The sequence below is a fragment of the Cajanus cajan genome, chromosome 2 (genome assembly GCF_000230855.2).
Source record: "Cajanus cajan strain Asha chromosome 2, NIPB_CcT2T_4, whole genome shotgun sequence".
NCBI lineage: Eukaryota > Viridiplantae > Streptophyta > Magnoliopsida > Fabales > Fabaceae > Cajanus > Cajanus cajan.
This window is the reverse complement of record NC_138518.1, coordinates 19,734,400-19,762,305: the sequence shown is the minus strand read 5'-3', so window position 1 is coordinate 19,762,305 and position 27,906 is coordinate 19,734,400. Positions and strand designations below refer to the sequence as shown.

Genomic DNA, 27,906 nt, shown 5'->3' with positions numbered 1-27,906 from the left:
GGCACTTATTGAGGCCAAGGAAAGGTGCTCCAAGTTGTCGTGCACACTTCCACACAAAATGATGTGGGTTTATTATTATTAAGATGATTTTAACCTTATTCATGTTTATTCAAACAGGGTTAAAAATGATGCGGTTTAGAATTTTATTATAAGCGAGAAAAGAAGCAATGAAGAATGATTTTATTATAATCATAGTGGAAACATGTGTCCTTATTTCATCACCGATATGGGTCCCAATATTGACCTTTTTTATCTTTCGGCCCTGCCCCAAATTCACGGTCTCCAATTCCTCTTGACATGGTTGGAGTAGATGAGTTTCTTGATCTAGCAATCTTTGCAGATCCGGAGAGATGGTCTCCTCATCACTGTCCAACTCAACCCGTTTATCCTCAACTTTCGGATCCCGGTCAGAGCGAACAATTACAGACATAATTATTTTATTGGTTCTGTTTAGGTTTAGAATTTATTAATGTTAATGGGGAAAGAGAGAAAAGAACAAAAAAGAGAGTAATGTGAAAAAATGCCTCTTTATTGATATTTTAAAAAACTGTAAAACCCTTATTTACATGAAAAGGTTCTCATGATCTCGGGTACTGATCATGAGTCCCTAAAAGAAAAGAAAAATATGAAGGGGCCCTATCGTGGCTTGCCATTCTCTACTCCTGCTTTGGCCGAGGATTTTTGCTCACGTCGGGCGCTATCGAATCAAAAGTGATCCACCCGGCATCAATAAGGTCTTGGACCTTATATTTGAGAGCTCTGCAGTTCTCCGTTGAATGCCCCGATGCCCCCGAATGGTATAAACATTTGTCTTGTGGTTTGTACCAACTGGGATGAGGTGGATCAATCTTCTTTAGTGGAACGTAAGCTAGAAGACGTGCTTCCACTAGCTTCGGCAGGATGTCGCTATATGTGGTCGGAAGTTTATCAAACTTCTTCACAGGTTTGAATTGCGATCTTCCTGACTTCGAAGTGGAAGAAGACGAAGAGATGGTTATGGCACTGACTTCTCTCTCCTTCTTCTTCCCAAAGGTCTTCTTAGCTTTAAATGATTGGGAAGGTTTAGCTAGCTTCCCGCTTTTCAGCTCTTGTTCCACTCTTCCTCCAACATGATGGGACTCATGGTCACTGTGCTCAGCCCCTTGTATATTGTGGTGACGCATGAGTTCCATCATTTGCGCCATTTGCTCTTTGAGCTGTGAGAGCTCGGCTGTAAGCTCCTTATTTCGTTCCTCCAACGCGTCCATTTTCTTGTTGAGCTGAGAGAGCTCGGTTGTGAGCTTCTTATTTTGCTCCCCCAGCGCTTCCATTTTCTTGATTTGCGCGTGTGTGGACAGAGAGATGACCAGCCACTTTCTAAAAATGAATATTTAATCTAATTAATTTATGGAATGAATACGCTCTTGACATGAGCTTGATAACCCTCCATTTTTAAGGCGCTGCCTTTTTAAAACAGAGTCTTACCACCCTCCTTGACTTATGATCTCTCCTCAACGGAGAATCTCGATAATTATGGGTCACTTTTACTCATGTCAAGAGGTATTGGTGAACCTAAAATGCATGGTCTATGAGGATGCATGATGTCTTATTGGTAATGATGTACATGCTCCTCACGTTTATTATATTTCCACACATTGGTTTTTCCTCTCATGTCATGACATTTTCATGCATGGGGATTATTCTTAGACCTTATCACGAGGTTATTTATTAATGCACAAACAATTGCACATAAGCATTTACACAAACAATTCACTCATCCACGAACAGTCACGAGCGAATCACGAGGTAGGGGTCTCCTGCAGAAAAGTGCATATTCAAGGAGGATCTAACTGTTCTCACTTGGTCAAAGGCCCCCAAGGTGCCCCCATTATAGGGACCCAATTCCTCTCGTCGTAGGTCGATGGAAAGCTCCAACGCACCGTCGGACTCAAGTTCATGGTTATCACCTTGAGTGATGTTTTCCGACAACGGTCTACGGGCACCTATAGACCCATTCGACAACCGGCCGTACTAACATCCACTCCCTATGGTTAATCACTCATGCCCCCAGGTATAGAGGGAACTGTTGTGTGCAAAGGTTTGTGTGCAGTTTTTATTTCAAACAATTGCGTAAATTTAAAAATACAACAGTTATTAAAGCCAAATAGATAAACATGTTATCATACAAGTGAGGGGTAATAAAGTAATTTTTAACTATTATTTGTTAAAAATAATCTGTCACTAAATGGGACTGACTCTCGAGGCTTCCCCAGTGAAGTCGCCATCTGTCGCCACCGGCCCGAAACGGGCTTTCGGCATTCGCGAAGGATGGTTGGACTCTTTTATTTGTTTAAAAAATATGGTTTGCTAGAATGACTTATTCTCAAACTGAGACCTCGTCAAACGAGCAATTTTATTAAAATGATTCACCAATCCATATTAATCCCAAGCGGGACCCTCCATGGATTAGTGGTTTTCGCAAAAGGAGGGGTTCATGGAGTCGCCACCAATGTTTTACTCAAAACATTGGAAAAAGGGATAAGGCAATTGATTTTATAAATCAACTTTGGCCATTACAACCAGAGTTGGGTAAGGGAGTCGGTTACGCGTGGGGAAGGTGTTAGCACCCCACAGCGCCCCTTTCGGGTTCCCTATGACAGATTATTTCTAAAATAATAGCGCAAAAATTACTAAATTACCCCTATTTATTATAAGCAATTATAAATTAACTATCTACATGATGACAATTAAATATGCACACAGAAAGCAGTAAAAGAAAGGATTTTTAGAAAAGAAACCTCTTGAAGCGTGCTTTTTATATATCAAGTAAAACTGGGAAGCTTTTTGGCGTTCCCTCGCTCTACAAGCCCGCTCACTCCTTCCTAAAAATAATTTTTGACTTGGAAATCCGGAGGATTTCCCTTCGACTAAGTTCGAATCTCCAAGCTAAATGCTCAGAATTCCAGAACTTTGTCGGATCGACTCCCAGAGAGATTTCTAGGGCAGAACACTGCTCAAAAACCCCAGAATACTCAAGGAGGGAGTCAAAACTGTGTGAAAAAGTGTGAAATGACGTCCAATTGACGTCATATTTATAGGGAACAGGCCCAATACGGGCTACAGAATCAATACGGCCGTATTGAAATTTTTGAACTTCAATACGGCCGTATTGAGTTCAATACGGCCGTATTGAAGCTCAGAAATTTCAATATGGCCGTATTGAGTTCACTGCGGCTGTATTGAAGCTTCAATACGGCCGTATTGATTTCAGTACGGCCGTATTGAAGTTTCAGAAACTTCAATACGCCGTATTGAGTTCACTGCGGCCATATTGAAGCTTCAATACGGCCGTATTAAGTTTAGTACGGCCGTATTGGGCTTCATTCCCTCCACTTCCTTATTTTAAGCTATTCTAAGACCTCTAGACCTACAGAGAACCCTCCTAGGGCCTTCCAGGAGTCCTTCTGGCTGATCTTCCTTCAGTCTTCGAGAGTCTTCAAGCTTTATTTCCGACCCGGACAATTTTAGGGGTCTACAGTAAATACTTTGGATTATATGATATTGAGTGAGCCTTTTGTGCCTCAAAATCTATCCTTAGTCCCTAGGTTAGTTTCGGCTAGCCCCCTTCATTCTCCACCCTTGGAGAGTGAAACCCTAGAGTGGCCTCCACCTACATTTGGAGTGAGCCAACCTTGTGAGCACCAAACACCGTTTCACCAAACACTTCCGCCCAACACCTCCTTTCACGCCCATCTCCCTTTTGTCCCACAAAAACCTTCCTTTGTCTACCCCTTGGTGAACCTAGATCAAGGGCAAGGAGTCTCCTTTCAACCACTATCATCATCCATGGAAGGAACTACTCCATCAAGTGGTATCTAGAGCCAAGGTTCATCAAGGGTAAAACTTTGTCTTCCTTGTCTTCTTGCTTGTTTTTCCTATTCGATCTTTTCTCTACTCCTTCTCATTTCTTGTGTGGCCGAATAGTTTAGGGCTCATTCTTTGTTCCTTGTGAGCCTTCCTTGAATATTATAGGTTTCCATTATTAGGTGTTGCCATGCTTTTTCATTTTTAGGTTTGAGTCTCATATGAATATGCTTTTTGATTTTTGAATCTTTTAAGTTTTGTCAAAGTTTTGTTTCCTATATTTTGTCAAAAAAAATTCCATGTATGTATGCCAAACACTTTGCATGAATGCATGAATCAAAAATATATGATAGTGGGCGTGACATATAGAAGCTTTTTAGGGGTCATTCATGCATGCTACTTAGTCCTAGCATGTTCCTTGTATTTTTGAGATTCCATGTGTGAAATGCTTCCTTGCACATGCATAAAAATTGTTGCCCACTTTTCCCTTGCATTCCACTTGTTATGGTCTTTATTTGATGCTTAATAACCCTAAAAGAATCTAAGAGGTGTGCTGGAAAATTTGTGCAAAACAACTTGTACTAGATAGTACAAATCTAATTCCACTCAAAAGATACCCTAAACACCTCTAAGAAACCGCCACTTGTCTTCTTTCTCTTTCTCCTAAATTTGACCTAATTTTTCCACCCACAAGTGCAAAACCTAAGCAACAAATGGGCTGAACATTTAAAAAAAATTGGACCCAAGGAATATTAAAAAAAAAAGACGTGAAAGAAAAGGAAGAAAAGAAAGAACAACAAAAAAAAAAATTTGACCAAAAAAGGACTTGTTGCTAGACTTGTGGACTTGGACTTTTACCTATGCATTTGGGAGTTGGACTTAAGACCTTATTGACCTTATTGAACCTATTTTGAGACCTTAAGAGTGGCTGGACCGAATCAGTTAAAAGACTTAAGCAAGTGGACTAAACACTAATCTATTCTAGTGTCTTTCTAGGTTTAATCTTTTGTATGCTTCCTTCTTTTGATTGAGTCTTATTTTTAGTTTGTCTTTCTTTGGCCTCTTTTGTTTTGTCTCCATCAATTCTCTTTGAGTTTAGCCTTCCTAATTGTGCCTTTTCAATTTTATCTTTTTGGACTCTTGCTCTTGGGTTGGTTTCATTTTACTTGTAGGTGAAGGACTTCTCCTAGCAAACTAGCACACCTTTGGTGGATTTGAGTGGAGGAGTGAACCGAATCCAAACCTAGCCTTTGGAGGGATTTTCACCAAACAAAAGGAGTGTTTAAACACTTGGAGAGGACTAACAAGTTTGTTCTTTGTGAAGGAACCCCAAGTGAAGGAGTTTGAAGACCAAGACTTTTGTTTTTCATAATTTTTGCTTGAATTGTTCTTTTCGGCCTTTTGTGTTCTTTGGCCTTGTTTTCATTCTTTTGGTTTGTAATTGGCCATTCTTAAACCTCTTCATTTTGGTTTAGCTTCGTGTAGTTTGAAGGTGATTTGAAAACCTTCACCTAGGACCTCGACTAGACTATGTTTTAAGCTTTTCTTTTGCATGCTTTATAGCTTTTGGTAGTATAATTGTTTAGGCTTTTATCTTTGTCTTCAAATCCGTTTAGAAGGCTTGCTATTTGCCTACTAGGGGTAACGTGCACACACACACTTTATTGTTGTGCCAAATTGTTTTGTAAGAAAAGTAGAAAAGGCTTAGTGATTTTTACTTGATAGGGCTTGGTTATTAAGTGATTCTTTGTAGTCCACCTCCCCTTGAAAGTTCACTTTGTACACTTAGGCCTTTTCCTACCTATCTTGCACCTTGAAAACCTTTTTGTGAAAACTCTTTTATCACTCACTCTTTGTGAAAACCTTTTCAAACCTTTTTGAAAACAACTTTTGTGAAAACCTTTTTGGATCAAAGATGAGTGATCATTCTAGTGTCCATGGTCATAACTCTTGTAGGACTAGGTCTAGTGTTAGGGATGAACTTAGGCAACTAAAAGAGTACCTAAGGAAAAAAGAAGAGGAAAATATAAAAAGAGAGGAAGAGTTGAGAAGAAAAGAAAAAGAGTTTGAAAAGAATAATAAGGAAATAAGAAATTTACTTACAAAGTTGGTAGAAACTCGTGGATCCCACCCAAGGATTGTTCCATCTAGATCTCAAAAGGACAAAGAAGTTAGCGTTCCTAGGAGTATGCATGAGGAAGAAAATACAAAAAGAGAGGAAGAACTTGAAAGAAAAGAAAAAGAAAAGAAAAGAGAAAAGAAAGAAAAAATAAATAAAAGTATAAAGAAAGTTCAAGAGTGGTTAGAAAATGAAACACAACCAACACTCTTAGAGAAGAGTAAGGAGGATAATGTTTCCTCCAAAGGGCTTATGCTTGAAGAGAGTCACTTGCCCATTGAAAATGATTTAAAAGAAACTCTCTTTATTCATCAAGACCTTAACTCTTTCTCTCACGTTGCCACTAGTCATGAAGTGGAGATTCAAAAACAAATCCTTTTTAAAGAAAAAGAATCTCAACTTCAAGATTTAGTGAAGAAGAAGTGGACTTCACTTAGTCCCACTTCTTGTGCTACTTCCTTGGTGGTGCCCAAGGAAGATAAGCCTTCTTTCTTTAAGACTCTTTCTACTTTAGTTGTCCTCATAAAGCACCCAACTTTAGATTTGTATGATTTGTTGGATACATCTCATGGTGTCCTATTTTCTATTTTTGCTCTTGAGGGAAGTTCAAATTTATTTGAACTTAACTTGGATACTTCTCTACAAGACAAACTTAGATTATATGAGTTTTCTAAACTCCTCTTAACACCTTTTTTTCCTATGTATCTAACAAATTATGCAATACTAAGTTGTTTAGGTAGTTTTTTAGTTAAGTTTTCTTTATTTTCCAATACATACCTAGGACATTACATTGGGCACTTCCAACAAGATATTTTAGTTTTTAGGACTAATACATTAGTGTGCTATAGTTTTAGTCTTTTTACCTTTTTAGGTTTTGGTTATACACCTAGACTTCATCATGGGGAGGATCCTATCCTTAGCATTAGGGAGTCTAGTCTTTTTAGTTTAGAAAATATTTTTAGCATTTTTAGTGGCACTCCTCTTAGGATGCACTTTCCATCTATATCATATACTATTACCTCTCATGCTTACTTTTATGTTTTTGTTGGTCGTGACGTCTACCATGAAGAACCTCTTGATTTGAGGTCAAATCCTTTTCAAGAGGGAGGGAATGATGGAATAACACTAAGGCCGAGAAGACCAAGAGGTGATATACTAAAGGAGGCAAGAGGAATGGGATAGTGAGGCCATTTTTGGACCTTAGCTCCTAAGTTTTTTTTTTAGCATTTATTTTATTTTCTATTTTACCCTTGTATTTTGGGGTATTTTAGCCCAAAAATTTCCAGCAACTCAATTTTAAAGAAAAAATGGTAGGAACCCTAACAAGGAAGCCTAAAGCACCAAGATGATTCAAAAGAATGATGAGGCATGAATCAATACATGAAAAGGAGGAATAAGAATCATGACATATGACAAGATGATGACTCAATCATGCACAACAATTTAGACATTCAAGGAGACACAAATGACATGACCGAAAATACCAAAGATGGAAAAGTTACCCTTGAAGAGCCAAGGCTCTAGATACCACTTGATGGCATCCTTACTTGCATGAACTTGAGATGATGAGCAAGGAGGAGGATGCCTTCTCCAAGGATCAAGTTCTTCAAAGGTGGACCAAGGTTTTAGGGTGGATGATGATGGAATGGACGAAAATGAAGGTTGGGTAGAAGGTGTTTGAGGAAATGCTTGAGAATGGTACTCTAGGGTTGGCTCACTTCATGATGATGAAGGCCACTTCTAGGGTTGTTTCTCTCAAGGTGGAGATGGTAGGGTTTGGCCGAAAATAGCCAAGGGTGACTAAGGAAAGATATAAAGGCACTAAAGGCTCTCTTTATATTCAATATCCAAAGTATTTACAAGGTGTGGTGCATTGGATATTTATAGGAGGGGAGGCATCTAGGGTTGCATTTGGAGTAGGCAAATGCATTCCAAATGAAATGCAAATGAACCCTAGATGCAACTTGGTAGCCAAGGATGGAATCTTTGGGTTTAGATTGGCTATATCTAGGTGCATGATAAGACCATGCAACCTTTGCCCTCCACTTGGGCCTAAGCCTTTCTAACACCAAAAATAGACCCAATAGGCACCAAAAATGTGTCACCCTCTAATTAACACCCTAGCCCAAAATTAAAAACCCTAATCATCTAGAGCACCCCATAATACAAGGGTAAAATGGGAAATACAAGGGAAAATAAATTCTAAGTCCTAAACACCCCAAAATACAAGGGTAAAATTGGAAATACAAGTAAAATAAATTCTATGACTAAAATACCCCAAAGTACAAGGGTAATTTTGGAATCAAAGATAAGGGAAAAAATAGGAATAAAAATAAATGCTATGCTAATAAGAACTTAGGAGCTAAGGTCCAAAAGTGGCCTCACTCCTCCTATGGTTTTTTTTCAACACTAACCCATTCCTTTTGCTTCCTTCAATACATCACCTCTTGGACTTCTTGGCCTTAGTGTTATTCCATCATTCCCTCCCTCTTGAAAAGGATTTGACCTCAAATCAAGAGGTTCCTCATGGTGGGCATCATGACCAACAAAAACATAAAAATAAGCATTAGAGGTAATAGTATATGATAGAAATGGAAAGTGTATCCTAAGAGGAGTTCTACTAAAAATGCTAAAAAGATTGTCTAAATTAAAAGGACTAGACTCTCTAATGTTAAGGATAGGATCCTCCCCATGGTGAAGTCTAGGTGTATAACTAAAACCTAAAAATTTAAAAAGACTAAAACTATAGCACATTAAAGCACTAGTCCTAAGAACTAAAATATCTTGTTGAAAGTACCCAATGTAGTGACCTAGGTATGTATTAGAAAATAAAGAAAACTTAACTAAAAAATTACCTAAACAACTTTGTATTGCATTATTTGTTAGATACATATGAGAAAAATGTGTTAAGAGGAGTCTAGGAAACTCATATAATCTAAGTTTGTCTTGTAAGGAAGTATCCAAGTTAAGTTCAAATAAGTTTGAACTTCCTTCAAGATCAAAAATAGAAGATACCACACCATGAGATGTATCCAACAAACCATACAAGCCAAAAGTTGGGTGCTTTATGAAGAAAACTAAAGTAGAAAGAGTCTTAAAGAAAGAAGGCTCATCTACCTTGGGCACCACCAAGGAAGTAGCACAAGAGGTGGTACTAAGTGAAGTCCACTTCTTCTTCACTAAATCTTGAAGTTGAGATTCTTTTTCTTTAAAAAGGACTTGTTTTTGAATCTCCACTTCATGACTAGTGGCAACGTGAGAGAAAGAGTTAAGGTCTTGATGAATAAAGAAAGTCTTTTTTAAATCATTTTCAATAGTAAAATGACTTTCTTTAAGCATAATCCCTTTGGAAGAAATATTATCCTCCTTACTCTTCTCTAAGAGTGTTGGTTGTTTTTCTTTTTCTAACCACTCTTTAACCTTCTCTATACTTTTCTTAATTTTTTCTTTCTTTTCTATGTTCTTTTCTTTTTCTTTCCTTCTAAGTTCCTCCTCTCTTGTTGTATTTTCTTGCTCATGCATACTCCTAGGAACTCTAACTTCTTTGCCTTTTTGAGATCTAGTTGGAACAATCCTAGGTTGGGATCCACTAGTTTCTCTCCTCTCAACTAATTTTGCAAGTAGTTGTTTTATTTCCTCATTATTTCTTTCAAACTCTTTTTCTTTTCTTCTCAATTCTTCCTCTCTTTTTATATTTTCCTCTTCTTTTTTTCTTAGGTACTCTTTGAGTTGCCTAAGCTCATCCCTAACACTAGACCTAGTACTACAAGAGTTATGACCATGCACACTAGAATGATCACTCATCTTTGATCAAAAAGGTTTTCACAAAGTTGTTTTCGAAAAGGTTTGAAAAAGGTTTTCACAAAGAATGAGTGATAAAAGGGTTTTCACAAAAGGTTTTCAAGATGCAAGATTGGTATGAAAAGGCCTAAGTATACAAATTGAACTATCAAGGGAGGTGGACTACTAAGAATCACTTAAAAACCAAGCCTTTTCAAGTAAAAATTACTAAGCCTTTTCACACTTTTCTAACAAAACAATTTTTTTTTTGCACAAAAGTTAAGTGTGTGTGTTGTGCACGCCCCCCTAGTAGGCAAATGAAGCCTTCTAAACGAAACAAATAAACAAAGTAAAGTCCTAGGCAAATATACTACCAAAGCTTTAAAGCATGCAAAGGAAAGACTTAAAGCATATGCTAGTCGGTTTCCTAGGTGAAGGTTTTCAAATCACCTTCAAACTACATGAAATTACTACCAAAAAAAATGAAGAGGTTTAAAATGGCCAATTACAACCCAAAATGGAAGAAAGCAAAGGCCAAATACAAGAAGGCCAAAAATAAAACAAGAACGAAACAAGTAAGAAAAAGAAATTGTTGAATCTCCAAGTCTTCAAATCTCCACCCCTTCACAATGAACACCCAAGGTTAGCCTTTCAATGGTGTTTGCACTCTTTGATTTGGTGTGATCCTCCAAAGTTCCTTGAACTTAAATCGGACAGCCCCTCCACTCAATCCACCAAGAAAGTGTGTGGTGTTTAAAAGCTTTCCTCACCTAGGTCAAGAAGAAAACACAACCCAAGAGTACAAGAGGCCAAGGAAGAAAACTAAAAAGGCACAATTAAAAATGCTAAACTCAAGTGGATTTGTTGAGACAAACTTAAGAGTAGAAAGAAAGACTCAAAAACTAAAATTAAGGCACATTAACAAAAGGCAAGCACACAAAAGAGTAAGTCCTAGAATGGCACTAGAATAGAATTTATCAAATAGGCTTAAAAGAAAGTAATGCACTTAATGTGTTTGATTAAATGTCTCATAAAGTCAATAAGCATTGTCCAAAATTCCAAGAATAACTCCAAGTGCCAAGGTATGAAAATTTGGTCCAAAACTCCACAAGTCTAGCAAAGGTTCCCTTTTTCTTTTGTCTTTGATTCTTTTGATTTTTTTTCTTTTGTTTCTTTTGACACTTGACTAGGTCACGGTTTTGAGGTCCAAAAGTCCAGCCAATACTCTCTTTTTTTTTTTGAATTTTATAGTTCTCCTTTGCTTGGGTTTTACACTTGTGTTTGTTAGTTTGATGAGTAAGTCCTTGGAGTATCCTTTTAGCAACTTACAATGGCTTAAAGAGACAAGTTTTGAGTGTCTTCTTAAGGTTTTTAATGTGCAATGTCCAGCAACAAGAACTTGCACATAAAAGGAATTTTCATACTCAAAACATCAAACAATACATAGGCATGTTAAGTGCACCAAGGAATACACAAAGTGGCCGAAAATTTTAAAGCAAGTATGTGCAAAGAAATTAATCACACATGATATTTTAGGAATGTAGAACATGCTAGAACTAATTAGCATGCATGATTGACTCTCTAAAGCACATCAAGGACTCACGGCCATTTTATCAAACAAGTGGCATGCATGTCATTTTTTGTTCATTTCAAAGGCTAAACATATAAACTTGGAATTTCTTTCAAGGTAGTTCAAAGGAAACAAGCTTATGACAAAACCATATGGATTATAAAATGAAAAACATCATTATATCATGCGGCCCAAAAATTTCCAGCAACTCAATTTTAAAGAAAAAATGGTAGGAACCCTAACAAGGAAGCCTAAAGCACCAAGATGATTCAAAAGAATGATGAGGCATGAATCAATACATGAAAAGGAGGAATAAGAATCATGACATATGACAAGATGATGACTCAATCATGCACAACAATTTAGACATTCAAGGAGACACAAATGACATGACCGAAAATACCAAAGATGGAAAAGTTACCCTTGAAGAACCAAGGCTCTAGATACCACTTGATGGCATCCTTACTTGCATGAACATGAGATGATGAGCAAGGAGGAGGACGCCTTCTCCAAGGATCAAGTTCTTCAAAGGTGGACCAAGGTTTTAGGGTGGATGATGATGGAATGGACGAAAATGAAGGTTGGGTAGAAGGTGTTTGAGGAAATGCTTGAGAATGGTACTCTAGGGTTGGCTCACTTCATGATGATGAAGGCCACTTCTAGGGTTGTTTCTCTCAAGGTGGAGATGGTAGGGTTTGGCCGAAAATAGCCAAGGGTGACTAAGGAAAGATATAAAGGCACTAAAGGCTCTCTTTATATTCAATATCCAAAGTATTTACAAGGTGTGGTGCATTGGGTATTTATAGGAGGGGAGGCATCTAGGGTTGCATTTGGAGTAGGAAAATGCATTCCAAATGAAATGCAAATGAACCCTAGATGCAACTTGGTAGCCAAGGATGGAATCTTTGGGTTTAGATTGGCTATATCTAGGTGCATGATAAGACCATGCAACCTTTGCCCTCCACTTGGGCCTAAGCCTTTCTAACACCAAAAATAGACCCAATAGGCACCAAAAATGTGTCACCCTCTAATTAACACCCTAGCCCAAAATTAAAAACCCTAATCATCTAGAGCACCCCATAATACAAGGGTAAAATGGGAAATACAAGGGAAAATAAATTCTAAGTCCTAAACACCCCAAAATACAAGGGTAAAATTGGAAATACAAGTAAAATAAATTCTATGACTAAAATACCCCAAAGTACAAGGGTAATTTTGGAATCAAAGATAAGGGAAAAAATAGGAATAAAAATAAATGCTATGCTAATAAGAACTTAGGAGCTATGGTCCAAAAGTGGCCTCACTCCTCCTATGGTTTTTTTTCAACACTAACCCATTCCTTTTGCTTCCTTCAATACATCACCTCTTGGACTTCTTGGCCTTAGTGTTATTCCATCAATCTCCCTTTTGTCCCACAAAAACCTTCCTTTGTCTACCCCTTGGTGAACCTAGATCAAGGGCAAGGAGTCTCCTTTCAACCACTATCATCATCCATGGAAGGAACTACTCCATCACCTTATGTATACATATTCCACCTCCAAAACAAAGTCACACCACTGTATAATCCATGATGTAACCAACACATCCAAACCAAATGTTCGCCTCAACACCATCCAAACCAAGTGTTGATATGGTGAAACATGTCAGCAACCCATGTCCCACGCCTAACCTCTCATGGAAAATATACAGTTGGATTACGTCGTCACGTAACCCTGGTGGGACCACCTCATCCATCGGTATGACTCGGCCTAGACCCATACCGGTAGCAAATAGAATACTTAGAGGAGTACTTCAGAATCCACCTAACATCTGAAGTGGTTTATTATATAATCTTTGGAAAAGTTCCATATTGGAATCCTCACCGTGGGATTCCCAAATTCCATATTTTTCCAAAGATTATATCCTGATCTCACCAAGAGATCTAATCCATACCATAACCTTACTCCTCTAAGTCCTATTTACTTTTCCAAACCACATACACATAGCATATTCCATAATTACATACCAAAAATTTCCATAACCAAGCCAAAATATTCAATATAATAACATAAATAACTAAACACTTAAAACAACCATCAACTTAAACAAATGATAATCTTCATATAAACAACATAACATATTAAAAGTTATACTACCCTTATCATGCTCATACATACTAGATTAAGTCTTATAAGTACTACCCTTACTTGGATAAACCTGAACCAAAACTCGGGAAGAATCTCCTTCTCTTCCTTAAACAAGAACCGAAACTCGGGCAGAATCTCCTCCTCTGCCTCCTCTTTTCTCTCCCCTGGCAGAACCTCCTCTACTAGATTCCTCTTCCTTTCTTTCCCCTCCTCTCCCTTTTTCTCTCTCTCTCTCCTCTTTCTCTCTCTAGGACCCTCTCTCTCAATCCTGCTTTTCCAACACCCCAACCCCCTATTTATAGAGTTCTGCTTGCCTAACCTGGAATGGCCCGTTCCAAAAGCGGAGCGCCCGTTCTGGGCCTGAAAAATCCACATAAAATTTTGAACTGGAACGACCCGTTCCGAAACCAGAACGGCCCATTCCGAGACTCATCCAGAACGGCCCGTTCTCCTTCCGGAACGGCCCGTGCTCCTTCCAGAACGGCCCGTTCCAAAATCAGAACGGCCCGTTCTACTTGTTGGAACGACCCGTTCTGGACTCGTTCCCAACTTAAAATTTAAAGTCTTTTTATTGCTTGGAATGACCCGTTCCAATTTTGGAACAGCCCGTTCCAAGTTACCCATTTACCCCTCTAACTTTAATAAAATTGCGAAAATGCCATTAATGAAAATTACAAAAATACCCCTTTTAAAAAAAATGAATATTACATCCTCTTCCAAGACACTTAAAGCACTTGATTTCACTTGACTTAAACTCTTTGGAAGGTGCTTTAAAAGACAATTTTTCTTTTTCTCCTTTTTTTTTCTTTTTCTTTTTCATCTTTGGGATAAGGTAGGGAAAAGTGGCCCTCCTTCTTAAAGTTCTTGGAATAAGAGGGAGTGAAGTCTTTTTGAAAAGATTTTCTTTTAAGTTGATGCTCCACTCTTGAGAAAAGTTGAACAAGTTCATTCAAATCTCTATAAGGAAAAAGTTCAACTTTGTCTCTTATCTCAAGGTTTAGACCACTTTGAAATCAAGAGATTGTGGTCCTCTCTTCCTCCCTAATCCCAGCACTTATCATTAGCAACTCCATAGATTGCCTATATTCTTCCACACTAGAGGACCCTTGTTTTAATCTTTGAAGCTTATCCATAAGCTCTCGGTCATAGTATGGAGGAATATGCCTTCTTCTTAAGGCACTACAGAGCTCATTCCAATATTGGATTGGGGGCTCATGATTTATTCTCCTTTCTTTTTCTAAGGAGGTCCACCAATACATGGCATGCCCTTGGAAGCTAAGGGTTGTCAAAGAAACCTTTCTCTCTTCACTCACTCCATGGCAAGAAAATAATTGTTCTACTTTCATTTCGCAATCCAAATAAGTTTCAACATTTTCTTTGCCATGCAATACGGGAAGAGTGATGTTGGATTCCCTATTGGAAGACTCCCTATGTCTACGTTGCCTTGGGGATCTTTGATAGTAATCATGATTGTGATGACTACTATAGAGGATATCACTTGGAGGTGGGGTATGATGCCCCTCCTCCTCATGAATAATTGAGGGTACCATATGCCCCTTGCCTTTTGAGGATTTAGGGGAAGTGACTTTTGGTCTTGAACCACTAGCCTCCCCCCCCCCACAACTAGCCTAGCAAGCAACCTTTTTATCTCTTCATTATTTTTTTCATTTTCTCTTTCTCTTCTTCTTAACTCTTCCTCTCTTTTTATGTTTTCCTTTTCTTTTTTTCTTAGGTACTCTTTTAGTTGCCTAAGTTCATCCCTAACACTAGACCTAGAACTACATGAGTTATGACCATGTACACTAGAATGATCACTGATCTTTGATCCAAAAAGGTTTTCACAAAGTTATTTTTTTCAAAAAGGTTTGAAAAGATTTTCTCAAAGAGTGAGTGATAAAAAAAAAGGTTTTCACAAATGTTTTTTCAAGGCGCAAGATAGGTAGGAAAAGGCCTAAGTGTACAAAGTGAATGATCAAAGGGAGGTGGACTACAAGGAATCACTTAAAAACCAAGCCTTATCAAGTAAAAATCACTAAGTCTTCTCCACTTTTCTCACAAAACAATTTGGCACAACAATAAAGTGTGTGTGTGCACGTTCCCCCTAGTAGGAAAAAACAAGCCTTCTAAACGGAATTGAGGCAAAACAAAGATAAAATCCTAAGCATCTATACTACCAAAAGCTTTAAAACATGCAAAAAGAAAGCACTTAAAGCATATACTAGTCGAAGTTCTAGGTGAAGGTTTTCAAATCACCTTAAACTACACGAACTAAAACCAAAGTGAAGAGGTTTAGAAATGGCCAATTACAAACCAAGATAAAGGAATAAGGCCCAAATACAAGTGGCCCAAAAGAAATCAAGTAAAAAAAATGTAAAGACAAAAATTTAGGTCTTCAACTCCTCCAATTGGGTTCCTTCACAATGAGAAAACTTTGTTAGTCCTCTCCAAGTGTTTAAACACTCCTTTTGTGTAGTGGAAAGCCCTCCAAAGACTAGGTTTGGATTCGGTTCACTCCTCCACTCAAATCCACCAAAGGTTTGCTAGTTTGCTAGATAGGTTCTTCACCTACATTCAAAATGAAACCAACCCAAAGAGCAAGAGTCCAAGAAATAAAAACTGAAAAAGCACAATTAGGAAAGGTTAAACTTAGAGAGAATTTATTGAGACAAAACAAAAGAGGCCAAAGAAAAGACAAACTAAAATTAAGACACAATTAAAAAGGAAGCACACAAAAGAGTAATCCTAGAATGACACTAGAATGGATTAGTGTTTAGTCCACTTGGTTAAGTCTTTTATATGATTCGGTCCATCCACTCTTAAGGTCTCAAAATAGGTTCAAAAAGGTCTTAAGTCAAACTCCCAAATGCATAGGTAGAGGTCCAAGTCCACAAGTCTAGCAACAAGTCCTTTTTGGTCAATTTGTTTTTGTTCTTTCTTTTCTTCCTTTTCTTTTCACGTCAATTTTTTTATATTCCTTGGGTCCAATTTATTTTCTTTAATGTTCATCCCATTTGTTGCTTAGGTTTTGCACTTGTGGATGGGAAAATTAGGTCAAATTTAGGAGAAAGAGAAAGGAGACAAGTGGCGTGTTCTTAGAGGGTTTTAGGGAATCTTTTTAGTGGAATTGGTTTTGTACTATTTAGGACATGTTTTGTACTAAATTTCCAGCACACCTCTTAGATTCTTTTAGGATTATCAATCATCAAATATAGACCATAACAAGTGGAAATGCAAGGAAAAAGTGGGCATCAATTTAAATGCATGTGCAAGGAAGCATTTTACACATGGAAACTCAAAAGAAAATACAAGGAACATGCTAGGACTAAATAGCATGCATGAATGACTCCTAGAAAGCTTCTATATGTCATGCCCACTTATGTTATGAATCATGGTATTTTTTTTATTTATGCATTCATGCAAAGTGTTTGGCATACATACATGGAGTTTTTTTTTTTTGACAAAATATAGGAAACAAGACTTGACAAAACTTAAAAGATTCAAAAATCAAAAAGCATGTTTATCATGTTAATATGAGATTCAACCTAAAAATGGAATACATGGATATCACCTAATCAAGGAAACCTAAAGATGTTCAAGGAAGGTTCACAAGATACAAAATATGAACCACAAAGCATTCGACCACACACAAAGAAAGACAAAGACCGAATGGAAGACACAAAGCTAGAGGTTACCCTTGATGAACCTTGGCTCTAGATACCACTTGATGGAGACCTCCCTTCCATGGTTGATAGTGATGTAATGAATAGAGTCACCTTGCCCATGATCTAGGTTCACCAAAGGGAAAATGATATGTGGATGTGAGGGTGAAAGATGGTTTTGGACGTAAGGTGATGAGGGGTGAAGGTGAGGTGTATGGATGCTCAAAAGGTTGGCTCACTCCAAGTGATGGTGGAGGCCACTCTAGGGTTTCACTCTCCAAGGATGGAGAATGAAGGGGGTTAGCTGAAGTTAACCTAGAGACTAAGGAAGAGATGTTGAGGCAAATAATGCTCACTTAATATCATATAATCCAAAGTATTTACAAGGTGTGGTGCATTGGATATTTATAGGAGTGAGAGGCATCTAGGGTTGCATTTGGAGAATGCATGGCCGAAATTCACAAGGCAAATGCATTCCAAATGAAATGCAAATTAACCCTAGATACAACTTGGTTCCCAAGGATGAAATCTTTGGGTTTAGATTGACTATATCTAGGTGCATGATAAGACCATGCAACCTTTGCCCTCCACTTGGGCCTAAGCCTTTCTAACACCATAAATAGGTCCAGAACACCAAAAAATGTGTCACCTCCTAATTTAAAACCCTAGCCCAAAATTAAAACCCTAATCATCTAGAGCACCCCATAATACAAGGGTAAAACGGGAAATACAAAAGAAAATAAATCCTATGACTAAGATACCCCAAAATACAAGGGTAAAATTGGAAATACAAGTAAAATAAATTCTATGACTAAAATACCCGAAAGTACAAGGGTAAAATTGGAATAAAACAATAAAATTCTATACTACTCAAATTGGGCCTAGGAGATGGATCCATACATGGTATCTCCCCATTCTCCTAGCCATGAACCATGTGATGGGTCTCACATGAAGTACCAAGGATGGTCCTCCATCACCTCTCTAGGCTACCTACTGGTGATGATGATGTGATTGCCCCTTTTCTTTGGGGAGGACGTCTGATGAAGGCGAGGATTACTGGTAGGTGGTGCCCTTGTGCTAATGGGCAAAGGAGTAGATGGGTGACAGAGATTCTGGTGCTGCCCTTGCCATGTGAGTATTGTGATGCCTCTCTAGGCATCTGTTGTGGAGTCCCTTCGATTTGTTGATGACTGATTGTTTATGCTTTCCTGATTGATGATTGTTGATGCCGCTAGTTTGGGCTGCTTTTGCCTCTTGTTGAGATGATATCAATCGGAACTTATGTTTCCCTTTTTGGATTTTCTTGTTGAGATGCAAAAAGATGTTGAATGCTTATTTATTCATGATGGTAGTTATTGCATATTTTGAATAATTCCCCTTTGATAAAGAAAATTTTCTAAGTGTGTGAGATGCTCACTAGTACACAAAGGGTGTTTTACGTCGTGTATTTTGACCCTTTTACGTCGGAAAAGGGTCCGACGTTAATACGGGAGTCGTAAATTTACGTCGCCACTGGAAGACGACGTAAATTTACGTCGGGAAATTTTTGCAGACCGACGTAAAAAGGGTCAAAATCGTGCCACAAATTTACGTCGGACGTGGCCTTGTCCGACGTAAATTTACGTCGGTCATTGCAAGGCCCGACGTAAATTTACGTCGGACAACGCCATGTCCGACGTAAATTGTGGCAGTTTTTTTTTTAAAAACGTTTGTAAATTGATATACCCAACACCTGCATATAAATATAATCCAGAATACCAAATCTAAACCAGGCAGTCCAGAATAGAAATTCAAATTGTATTTCAAAATTGAATGACAAAAAGAAAATAATATATAAATCTTAAAAAACATAAATTATGACAATGTAAATCCTATTATCCTAAAAAAGCTATAAAACATGTTTGTCAATGCTATCTAAATAACTAACTATCAAACTATAAACATAATATCTAACTAACTAAACTTAGAAAAAAAGTTGCCCATTGTTCTCTTATCTTGAGCATCTCATCTTCGGGCAATGGAGATGGATCTTGAAAGACCTGAAAGGGTAATTTAAGTGTCATTAATATGCAATGTTAATTATTCTAAAGGTAAATATAGTTAAATAAATTTTGATATGAATTACCTGCGCCCAAGAATCAATAATACCCGCAGAAACTATGGCTTTCATCCAATACATGATGTAATAGCCACATTCAAACGAGTCTTGTTGCTTATTACACTAAAATGAGAAACAAATAACTATTAATTCCAAAGTCAATAAATTTAAATATTATTGACTGTATGAATTAATTTGCTAACCTTAGGGTATATGAAATGCAATGACTTTGATGATCTGGCTCTTCCACTTAATATATTAGCTCCAGACACGATTCTAATTAATTGAAATAAAAATAAATGTTAGCCAATATATATAATTACAGTGTTAAAACATAATGAAAAAATTTAGTTACCCATGTAATTGGCTTTTAATTTCCTGGCTTGGTTTTCGATGAAGTGAACAAAACCACACCACGGTATATTCCTTAGGAATGATTACCATTAACTGCCAATGAGACCTACATTGTATGACAAACAAATCAGTTAAAAAATTACCATGATTAAAAAATCAATTAAAAAACTAACCCGTCAATGTATGGAGCCATGTATATATGTCTTCTTGAGTCACTCATCCATGTTTGCATATATTGTTGGATCTGGACCTGAGTGTTTCCTGATTTTTGGATGGATTGAGGCTCAATAAATCCATATACTTCTGCTTGTGCTTGCTCCACACTCAATTTGTCCATGTACCTAACACAAATAATTATTATAAGTTAAATGTAATTATTGTAAATTTAGACTCATAAAAGAAAATATGACTTACATGGCCCACAACTGTATGATAGATATATTTAACATGGAGGTTCCCCCAACAATCTCTAATGCATCAGGCAGAGATATGTATAGTGGAACATCAGAGCTATCAACTCCAAAAACTCTAATGTCCCACTGCAATTGAATTGGTTGCTTCTTTAATCGTGGTAATTTGATTAGAAGCTTAGATATGGGATCATCCTCAGCTTCTGCGATATTAGCATCATGAACATGAGGTTCTCTCATGACCTCCTTACCACGATCGATAAAATCCTAAAGAAATAATGAAAATTAGTTAAACAATAATAGAATTATAAGAATCTAAAAGAGCAATAATATAATTACCTTTGCCCGTGCTGAAAGCGGCATGACCAAACATTTTGGCCAAGCTAAGAATGTGCCGGTTGCCTGCCCCACTAGTTGAACCTCTGTATTGGGCAAAGGCATTGGAGCAGCAGCATCTTGAACTTGGTCAACCACAACCCGTGTCCAGTCTGGCTGTAGAGGGACACCATGGATGGTTGAGCCACCCTCAAATACTCGGCCAATAGCCACTAACCGTGGGGGGTCATCCTCAACATATAACTCGCACTGGTTTGGTACATCAGTGTGAGCATGTTCCCCTGAGAAATTTGGAGCAGCACAACTCCCTTTAGTGCTGACTCGAACACCATCATGAGCAACTGCAGTTTGTTGCTGAGAACGAGCCAAAAGTTCAAACTTCTCTTCAAACTGTTTTTCAATATTCTTTAGTTTCTCTTCAAACTGCATCTCCAATCTCTGCTCCAATTTCTGTATAACCTCTTGACTGCAAGAGTCGACAGTGCGCCTCGATGATCGGCCACCAAAGAAATCTCGGTGGCTCCAAGAACCACCAACACCACGCACACGACCTCCGTGCTCTGGCTTTCCTATGGCCGTTGTGAGGATATCATTCCGACCATCGGAAACAAATGAGCCTTGGGTGCTCTGCTCAACTAAATCCTCCTGCAACAATAAGGAAGATTAAAAAATCTTATGAATTAAATGAGTTGAAATGAAGAGTCTTAATTTGTATATTTTTACTTACTATTTTATTAGCAATGACCCTTGCAGACTCAGAAGTCATTTGCCCATCTGGTTTTGTCCGGGCTGCTATCCACATCTCATGGCGGGGAGGTGACTCCACACGGTCAGCATCCTCAACCCCTGCTGCCTGTGCCCTAGCCTTCTTCATTTGCTTTTTTTTTCTTTCATATCCCCCTCTTGACAATAGATGGGGTGCATCATTCTTGGCTTGTCGTTCTTGGGCAACTATTCTTTTAGCCTGCAATAATACAAAAAAAAATGAGATAAATTAAAATATACCTTAAGTATTTGTGTCAATGTAAAAGTTATCGATAACTAACCTGCCACGAAGGGTCCAATCGAGTGGCACAAAATTGCATCCACTCCTCATCAGTGATCTGGTACTTTAGACAGGGAGTCTCATTTTGGCGCTCTCCAAATACATACTCCCGTGTCAAGAAAGTCTTGAAGTCTCTCCACCTGCTGGCAAGGGCAGATAACATCTTCCTCCTCATGCCCTCAGTGTTGGGAATGTCAAAATTTTGCTATGAAAATAACAACAAATAATAAATAATGTATTTAAGTTATATAATATTGAAAGGATGTGAAAGTATATACCTGAATATCCTGCCACATGAGGTTCTTGTCAACCTCCTGAACGTCATCCCATGATGGAATGATAATAGAAACATGTCGTCGAGCTAGGACTCCCAAATAGCTCTTAAACTTGGCAGCATTTGGGCCTGATGCCTTGCCAGAACGAGGATCCACCTCAACCGATGTCCTCTCCTTGGCAATGCGCCCAGCTGTCAACCCAGACAATCGAGTGACAGATCTACCTTCCCTCCTTCCACTGCCAGACCCAGAATCCTCCATAATCCTGAAAAAATTAAACTGTCATTATTAAAACAATGAATTAATTGAATAGACAAATAAAGTAAAAAAGATAATAACAATATAGCAACAAAATAACTAATAAAAAAACAAATAATACATAAACAGAAACCTATTAGGTTGGAATGTTTTCCCATATTCCTTCAGCATGATCACTTCGAATAGCATGTATTTCGTCCATTTCATTGTCCGCAATAGGACCAAATGATCTGCTTGAAAAAGACGGTGTCTCATGCATATCTAGAGACTCATCTTCGTGAGTTCCATGCATGGTTCTTCCTTCGAGGACCACTGACCATTTCTCATTACATGGATCATTTACATAAAAAATTTGTCTTGCTTGATATGCCATAATAAAAGGTTCATCCTTATAGCCGACCTTATTCAAATCAACCAAAGTAAACCCTAAATCATCTGTCCGCACACCTGTATTGCCATCAACCCATTTACACTTGAACACAGGCACTCTAAACGTAACATAATCAATTTCCCATATGTCTTCTATGACTCCGAAATAACTCATGGATGCTGTAATGGGATTTTTATCTTTTGAACTAGCAAAGTGCACAGCCTCAGCCTGAATTGTAACCCCACTATTTTGTACTCTACTTTTGTCATCTTCTGTTTTTGTATAGAAACAATATTTGTTAATGTCATACCCACCAAATGTAATGACATCATTGTTAGGCCCACGCGCGAGTCTCAAAAGTGTATCAGAAGCATTAACCTCACCATAAACCTTTTTCTTAAACCAAGCTAAAAAACTCTTGTTATGTTCATTCAATACCCATTTCTCAGTCATCCGAGGGTGTGCTATCTTGATTTCATCTATGTGTTCTGATATGTAAGGAATTACTTCATCAGTGTTGTTCAATATGTACAAATGTGCTTGGTCAACTTCTGTTCGACTCACAGTTCTAATCTTTAAACTTCGACTACCCTTACCAAATTGTTTCCCATCATGTCGAGTCTTGGGAATTCCTATTGGTTCTGATTTCGACATGTACCCAGAACAAAACTCAATGGCTTCTTCTGCAATGTACCTCTCCACAATAGAGGCTTCTGGGCGGTATTGATTCTTGACATATCCTTTTAAGATCTTCATATATCTCTCAACAGGGTACATCCATCTAAGATAAACTGGGCCACACAATCGAATCTCCCTAACCAAATGAACTATCAAATGCACCATGATATCAAAAAATGAAGGTGGAAAATACATTTCCAATTGACACAAGATTGTGATTGCTTCATTTTCTAACTCATCTAACTTTATAGGGTCAATTACTTTGTTGCAAATGGCATTGAAGAATAAACACAATCGAGTAATAGCAACTCTAACAGAAGATGGTAAAATGTTACGAATAGCCACAGGCAAAAGTTGTTGCATTAACACATGACAATCGTGAGACTTTAAACCAATTAACTTCAAATCTTGCATAGACACCAGACTCTTAACATTTGAGGAGTACCCTTGTGGAACTTTCACACTGCTTAAGCACTCACAAAAGCTTTTTTTTTCTTTCTTTGATAGAGTATGACAAGCTGGAGGCAAGTAAGTGCGTCTTCCAATAGACTGAGGATGCAACTCATAACGTATACCCATGTCCACCAAATCTTGTCGTGCTTTCACTCCATCTTTAGTCTTTCCTTTGATGTTTAGCAATGTCCCAATTACACTATCACAAACATTTTTCTCCACATGCATCACATCTATGCAGTGTCTAACATCTAACTTGCACCAGTAAGGAAGATTAAAGAATATTGATCGTTTCTTCCAGATATTTCTCTCAGTTGACTTCTTTTGCGTCTTTCCGAACACAATGTTAATGTTCTTCACCCGTTGATATACTTCTTCACCATTGCGCGGTGTCGAGGCAATTTCATCCTCTTGACTTCCATTGAATGCTTTCTTCAATCTACGGTATGGATGACTACGAACAAGAAACTTACGATGCCTAGTGTACGCAGTCTTTTGCCCATGTTTCAATTGGGTATAACTTGTGTTTTCTTCACATATAGGACATGCATAATGACCCTTCACACTATACCCACTCAGGTTACCATATGCTGGAAAATCATTTATTGTGCAAAATAACATTGCACGCATGGTAAATTTTTCTTCACGATATGCATCAAACACCTCCACTCCTGTGTCCCATAACATTTTCAAGTCATCAATCAATGGACTAAGATACACATCTATGTCATTTCCTGGTTGTCGGGGACCTGATATCATCATAGACAACATAATATATTTTCTCTTCATGCATAGCCAAGGAGGCAAATTATAAATGACCAACAAAACTGGCCATGAACTGTGTTTACTACTTAAGTTCCCATAAGGATTCATGCCATCTGTAGCTAAACCAATTCTCAAGTTTCTTGACTCTGCACCAAATTCTGGAAATGTTTCATCAATCCTCTTCCATTGCGGAGAATCAGCTGGATGTCGAAGAAAGTTGTCACATTTTCTACCATTTTCATGCCATGTGAGGTTTTTTGCATCTTCTTTAATGGCAAACAATCTTTTAAACCTAGGTATTATTGGCAAATACCATAAGACCTTAGCAGGGGGACCCTCTATTTCTTCCTCACCATTACTTCCATCAGTTTTCTTTTTGAACCGCGACAATCCACATGTGGGACACACTTTCAGTGTAGCAAAATCATTTGTATATAATATGCAATCATTAGGGCACGCGTGTATCTTCTTATACTCCAAACCCATTGGACATAGTATCTTTTTTGCCTCATAGTTGCGATTAGGTAACGTGTTATCTTCTGGAAGCATCTCCTTCAATAACTCCAACAATTCTGTGAAACTTTTATCAGTCCAACCATTTCTTGCTTTTAAACTAAACAATTTTAAAGTTGCTGATAATCTTGTAAACATACTGCATCCTGGGTATAATGGTTGCTCAAAATCAGACTTTAAGGTATCATACACATGTGCTTTTTCAAAATTTTCTTCACCAACATCACGTATCATCTCTTCTAAGTTATCGTTCATCCCTTCAAAATTTTCAGTTGTTGACATTGTTGGAATGTCTAATATTTCTCCGTGCCATGTCCATACTGTATAACTCTTCACAATACCATATATAAACAGGTGATCACGTATTTCTCCAACTTCTTGACGTATCTGATTCAAACATCGAACACATGGACAATAATATGCCCCTTTGATGGGTTTCCCATTTTCTCTTGCAAATTGTAAGAACTCTTCAACTCCATTTCTGTACTCTTGACTAATGCGACTTGCATTCATCCAACTTCGATTCATTATCTATATATTAACACAAATTAACTATTGACTCAGTTATTCATAATTTTTTTAACCTAAACTACAACCCTAAAAAAGTCTCTTCTTTAATGCATCTGGAACGGCCGTACTGAAACTAGAACGGGACGTTCCAGATCAACAAATTACAACTAAAAAAATTCCAGCAGAACGGGCCGTTCTCCATGCGGTACGACCCGTACTGCTTGCAGAACGACCCGTTCTGCAAGGAGAACGGCCCGTTCTGCAAGGAGAACGGCCCGTTCTGCAAGGAGAACGGCCCGTTCTGCAAGGAGAACGGCCCGTTCTGCAAGGAGAACGGCCCGTTCTCCTTGCAGAACGGCCCGTTCCAGAGGAACAAATAGCAAAAAAAAAACAAATAAATTACGGGGACAACAAACTAACCTCAAACGACCAACGTGCTGACACTTACAAACTTGGATACGTTGAATGTAGCCGTAAACGCAGAGGGAGACTCAAGTAATTCAGAGGATTTCGTATAAACTGTGAGCGCGGGAATGAAAATGGGACCTTGGGGGCAATATAGGAGAACTATTACGTCGGATAAGGCGTCGCCGACGTAAATTTACGTCGCCCTTGTTGAACTCCGACGTAAATTTACGTCGGATTTGGGTGGGACCGACGTAAATTTACGTCGGACTACAGGGAACCGACGTAAATTTACGTCGGAATAGTGGTACCCGACGTAAATTAACGTCGGATTGGAGGTACCCGACGTAAATTACCTAATTTACGTCGGTCTAAGAGAGGTCCGACGTAAATTAGTCTCCACTTATTTACGAAACTGCCACCCGCATTTTTACAACGTCGGTGTTTGTGGTTTGCGACGTAAATTGGGTGACGTAAATACCCTTTTTTGCACTAGTGGCTTTTTATTTTAGATGAATGCGATGCATATTTTTGTTTCCCCCTTTTTTAGATGGTGGCTTTTCTTTTCTCTTTCCCACGAATGGATTGCTTTGATTGATGTGCAACATTAGTCATATTGGCCGTTTGGTGTATTGAGTCATCTTGGGGCTCTTTTTTTTCTTTTTATTTAAAAACCCTAATTTTTGCCTAGGGTATATCCTAGCAGGTATTTTTTTTGCTTTTTTCATTTGCCCTAATTTTTGCCTAGGACGCCCTTTATGGGTTTTCATCCCAGCGGGTCATTTTCATTTTTTTGTTTCTATTTTTTTTGTACTTGTTTAAATTTTGACAACCATAAACAATATACATCATTAAGATTGGACAAGATAGAAAGGAAAGAAAAAGATGATTTAGAATGAATGGGTAGTTGAGGTAGGTGAGTGTTTAAGTTTTTTTAAACAAACATTTCCTTGGATAATTATTATAATCATTCTCCTAATTATCTTGAACTACATATCTGAGTCTCAGGCAGAGTCTTCACAAAATTTGGCCCCTTGTAGAAGTGTTCAAGTCGCCTTTTAGCTTTCAACTATGAGAATCATCACTTGCTATTTTTATCCATTTTAGATCCCTAATTTTTTCCTAGGACGTGTCCTAGCGGGAACTTTCAATTTTTTTTCTTTTATTTTTTTATTTTTTGCCTATGATGCCCTTTGTAGGTTTTCATCCTAGCAGTATTTTGAAAGTCATATTATTTTTTTTGGCATAACACTTCTTTGCTTTGAAAAAATTTCCTGCCATCCACGTTTGGGAGGACCAGCGTCTTTGATGATTAACACTGCCCCCCATCCCGTACACCAATGAGAAAGATGCTGGCCCAGCCTACGAGTGTTGAGAGAGAGTTCTTTCATGGGCCGAGATTTGTGCTTCCTTTGTTGGCCAAATTGAGCGAAATTTGTTTTTTTGCAAGACTCTTCTTATGCAATGAGAATCTTGTGTAAGACTCTTCTGATCACTTTCTTATTTTTGTGTGTTTCGAGGAGGTGATCTTCTTATCTACCTTAGACTCAGATAATGCGTTGTAGATGTTCGAAGCTTTGATTAATTTTATTATCTTCGGTCATGTTTGTTTTTTATTGTGATTGATTTTAGAATTTAATAAGTGGGAAGAGGGGGAAAAGAATAAACACAAGATATTTATGGAAATGACGTATATTATTGATGAATGTAAAAAAACAAGCCTTTATTTTGAGATCCCACAACCCTGGGCGAAAGTTGTGGGCAAAAAGAAAACAAAACTTAATGGAGACCCTGCCCCATGTCGCCACCCGCCGAAACGGACCTTGGCATTCGCGACGATGGTCAGACTCTTTTTAAGTTTTGAAAAATGATGGATTGTTAGAACGACTTATTCTCAAACTGAGACCTCATCGAGCTAACAATTTTGTTAAATGATTCTCACCAATCCATGTTAATCCCAAGCGGGACCCTCCATGGATTAGTGGTTTTCGCAAAAAGGGGTTCTTGGAGTCGCCACCAATGTTTTACTCAAAACATTGGAAAAAGATATAAGGCAATTGATTTTCACAAATCAACTTGGCCATTACAACCAGAGTTGGGTAAGGGAGTCGATTACGTGCGGGGAAGGTGTTAGCACCCCACAACGCCCCTTTCGGGTTCCCTATGACGGATTATTTCATAAATAATAGTGTAAAGTTACTAAATTACCCCTATTTATTAGAAACGATTATAAGTAAACTATTTACATGTTGAAAGCGTGCAATGCAACAATCAAAAAGCGATAAATGAAAGCGGTAAAAGAAAGGACTTGGAAAGAAACCTTTGAAGCGTGCTTTTAT

The 27,906-nt window shown here is 38.0% G+C and overlaps 3 protein-coding genes across 8 annotated transcripts; all 3 read right to left on the bottom strand.

Moving 5' to 3' along the window:
* Positions 1–16,691: 16,691 nt before the first annotated feature.
* Positions 16,692–20,397, bottom strand: LOC145954204 (uncharacterized). 6 transcript variants are annotated; one of them, XR_014431366.1, is made up of 5 exons: positions 20,299–20,391; positions 19,964–20,226; positions 19,551–19,890; positions 19,399–19,471; positions 16,692–19,318 (listed from the first exon to the last, which is right to left on the bottom strand). XR_014431366.1 is itself a non-coding variant. In XM_083068018.1 (5 exons), the coding sequence occupies exons 2-5, from the start codon at positions 19,637–19,639 to the stop codon at positions 19,047–19,049; spliced, it is 348 nt and encodes a 115-aa protein (XP_082924144.1). In that variant the 5' UTR covers positions 19,640–20,226; positions 20,299–20,397; the 3' UTR covers positions 16,692–19,046. The 6 variants fall into 6 exon arrangements, 2 of the variants coding, with proteins under 2 accessions (XP_082924144.1, XP_082924143.1); XM_083068018.1 differs by having other exon boundaries at positions 16,692–19,136; positions 19,223–19,318; positions 19,551–20,226; positions 20,299–20,397; XR_014431363.1 differs by having other exon boundaries at positions 16,692–19,136; positions 19,223–19,890.
* LOC145954805 (uncharacterized) lies at positions 20,343–21,876 on the bottom strand. The gene is made up of 5 exons (XM_083069493.1): positions 21,619–21,876; positions 21,342–21,545; positions 21,023–21,259; positions 20,399–20,940; positions 20,343–20,361 (listed from the first exon to the last, which is right to left on the bottom strand). The coding sequence occupies exons 1-5, from the start codon at positions 21,874–21,876 to the stop codon at positions 20,343–20,345; spliced, it is 1,260 nt and encodes a 419-aa protein (XP_082925619.1).
* LOC145954203 (uncharacterized) lies at positions 21,750–25,984 on the bottom strand. The gene is made up of 2 exons (XM_083068016.1): positions 22,007–25,984; positions 21,750–21,880 (listed from the first exon to the last, which is right to left on the bottom strand). Exon 1 carries the CDS (start codon positions 25,178–25,180, stop codon positions 22,010–22,012), a length of 3,171 nt encoding a protein of 1,056 aa, XP_082924142.1. The 5' UTR covers positions 25,181–25,984; the 3' UTR covers positions 21,750–21,880; positions 22,007–22,009.
* Positions 25,985–27,906: the final 1,922 nt, after the last annotated feature.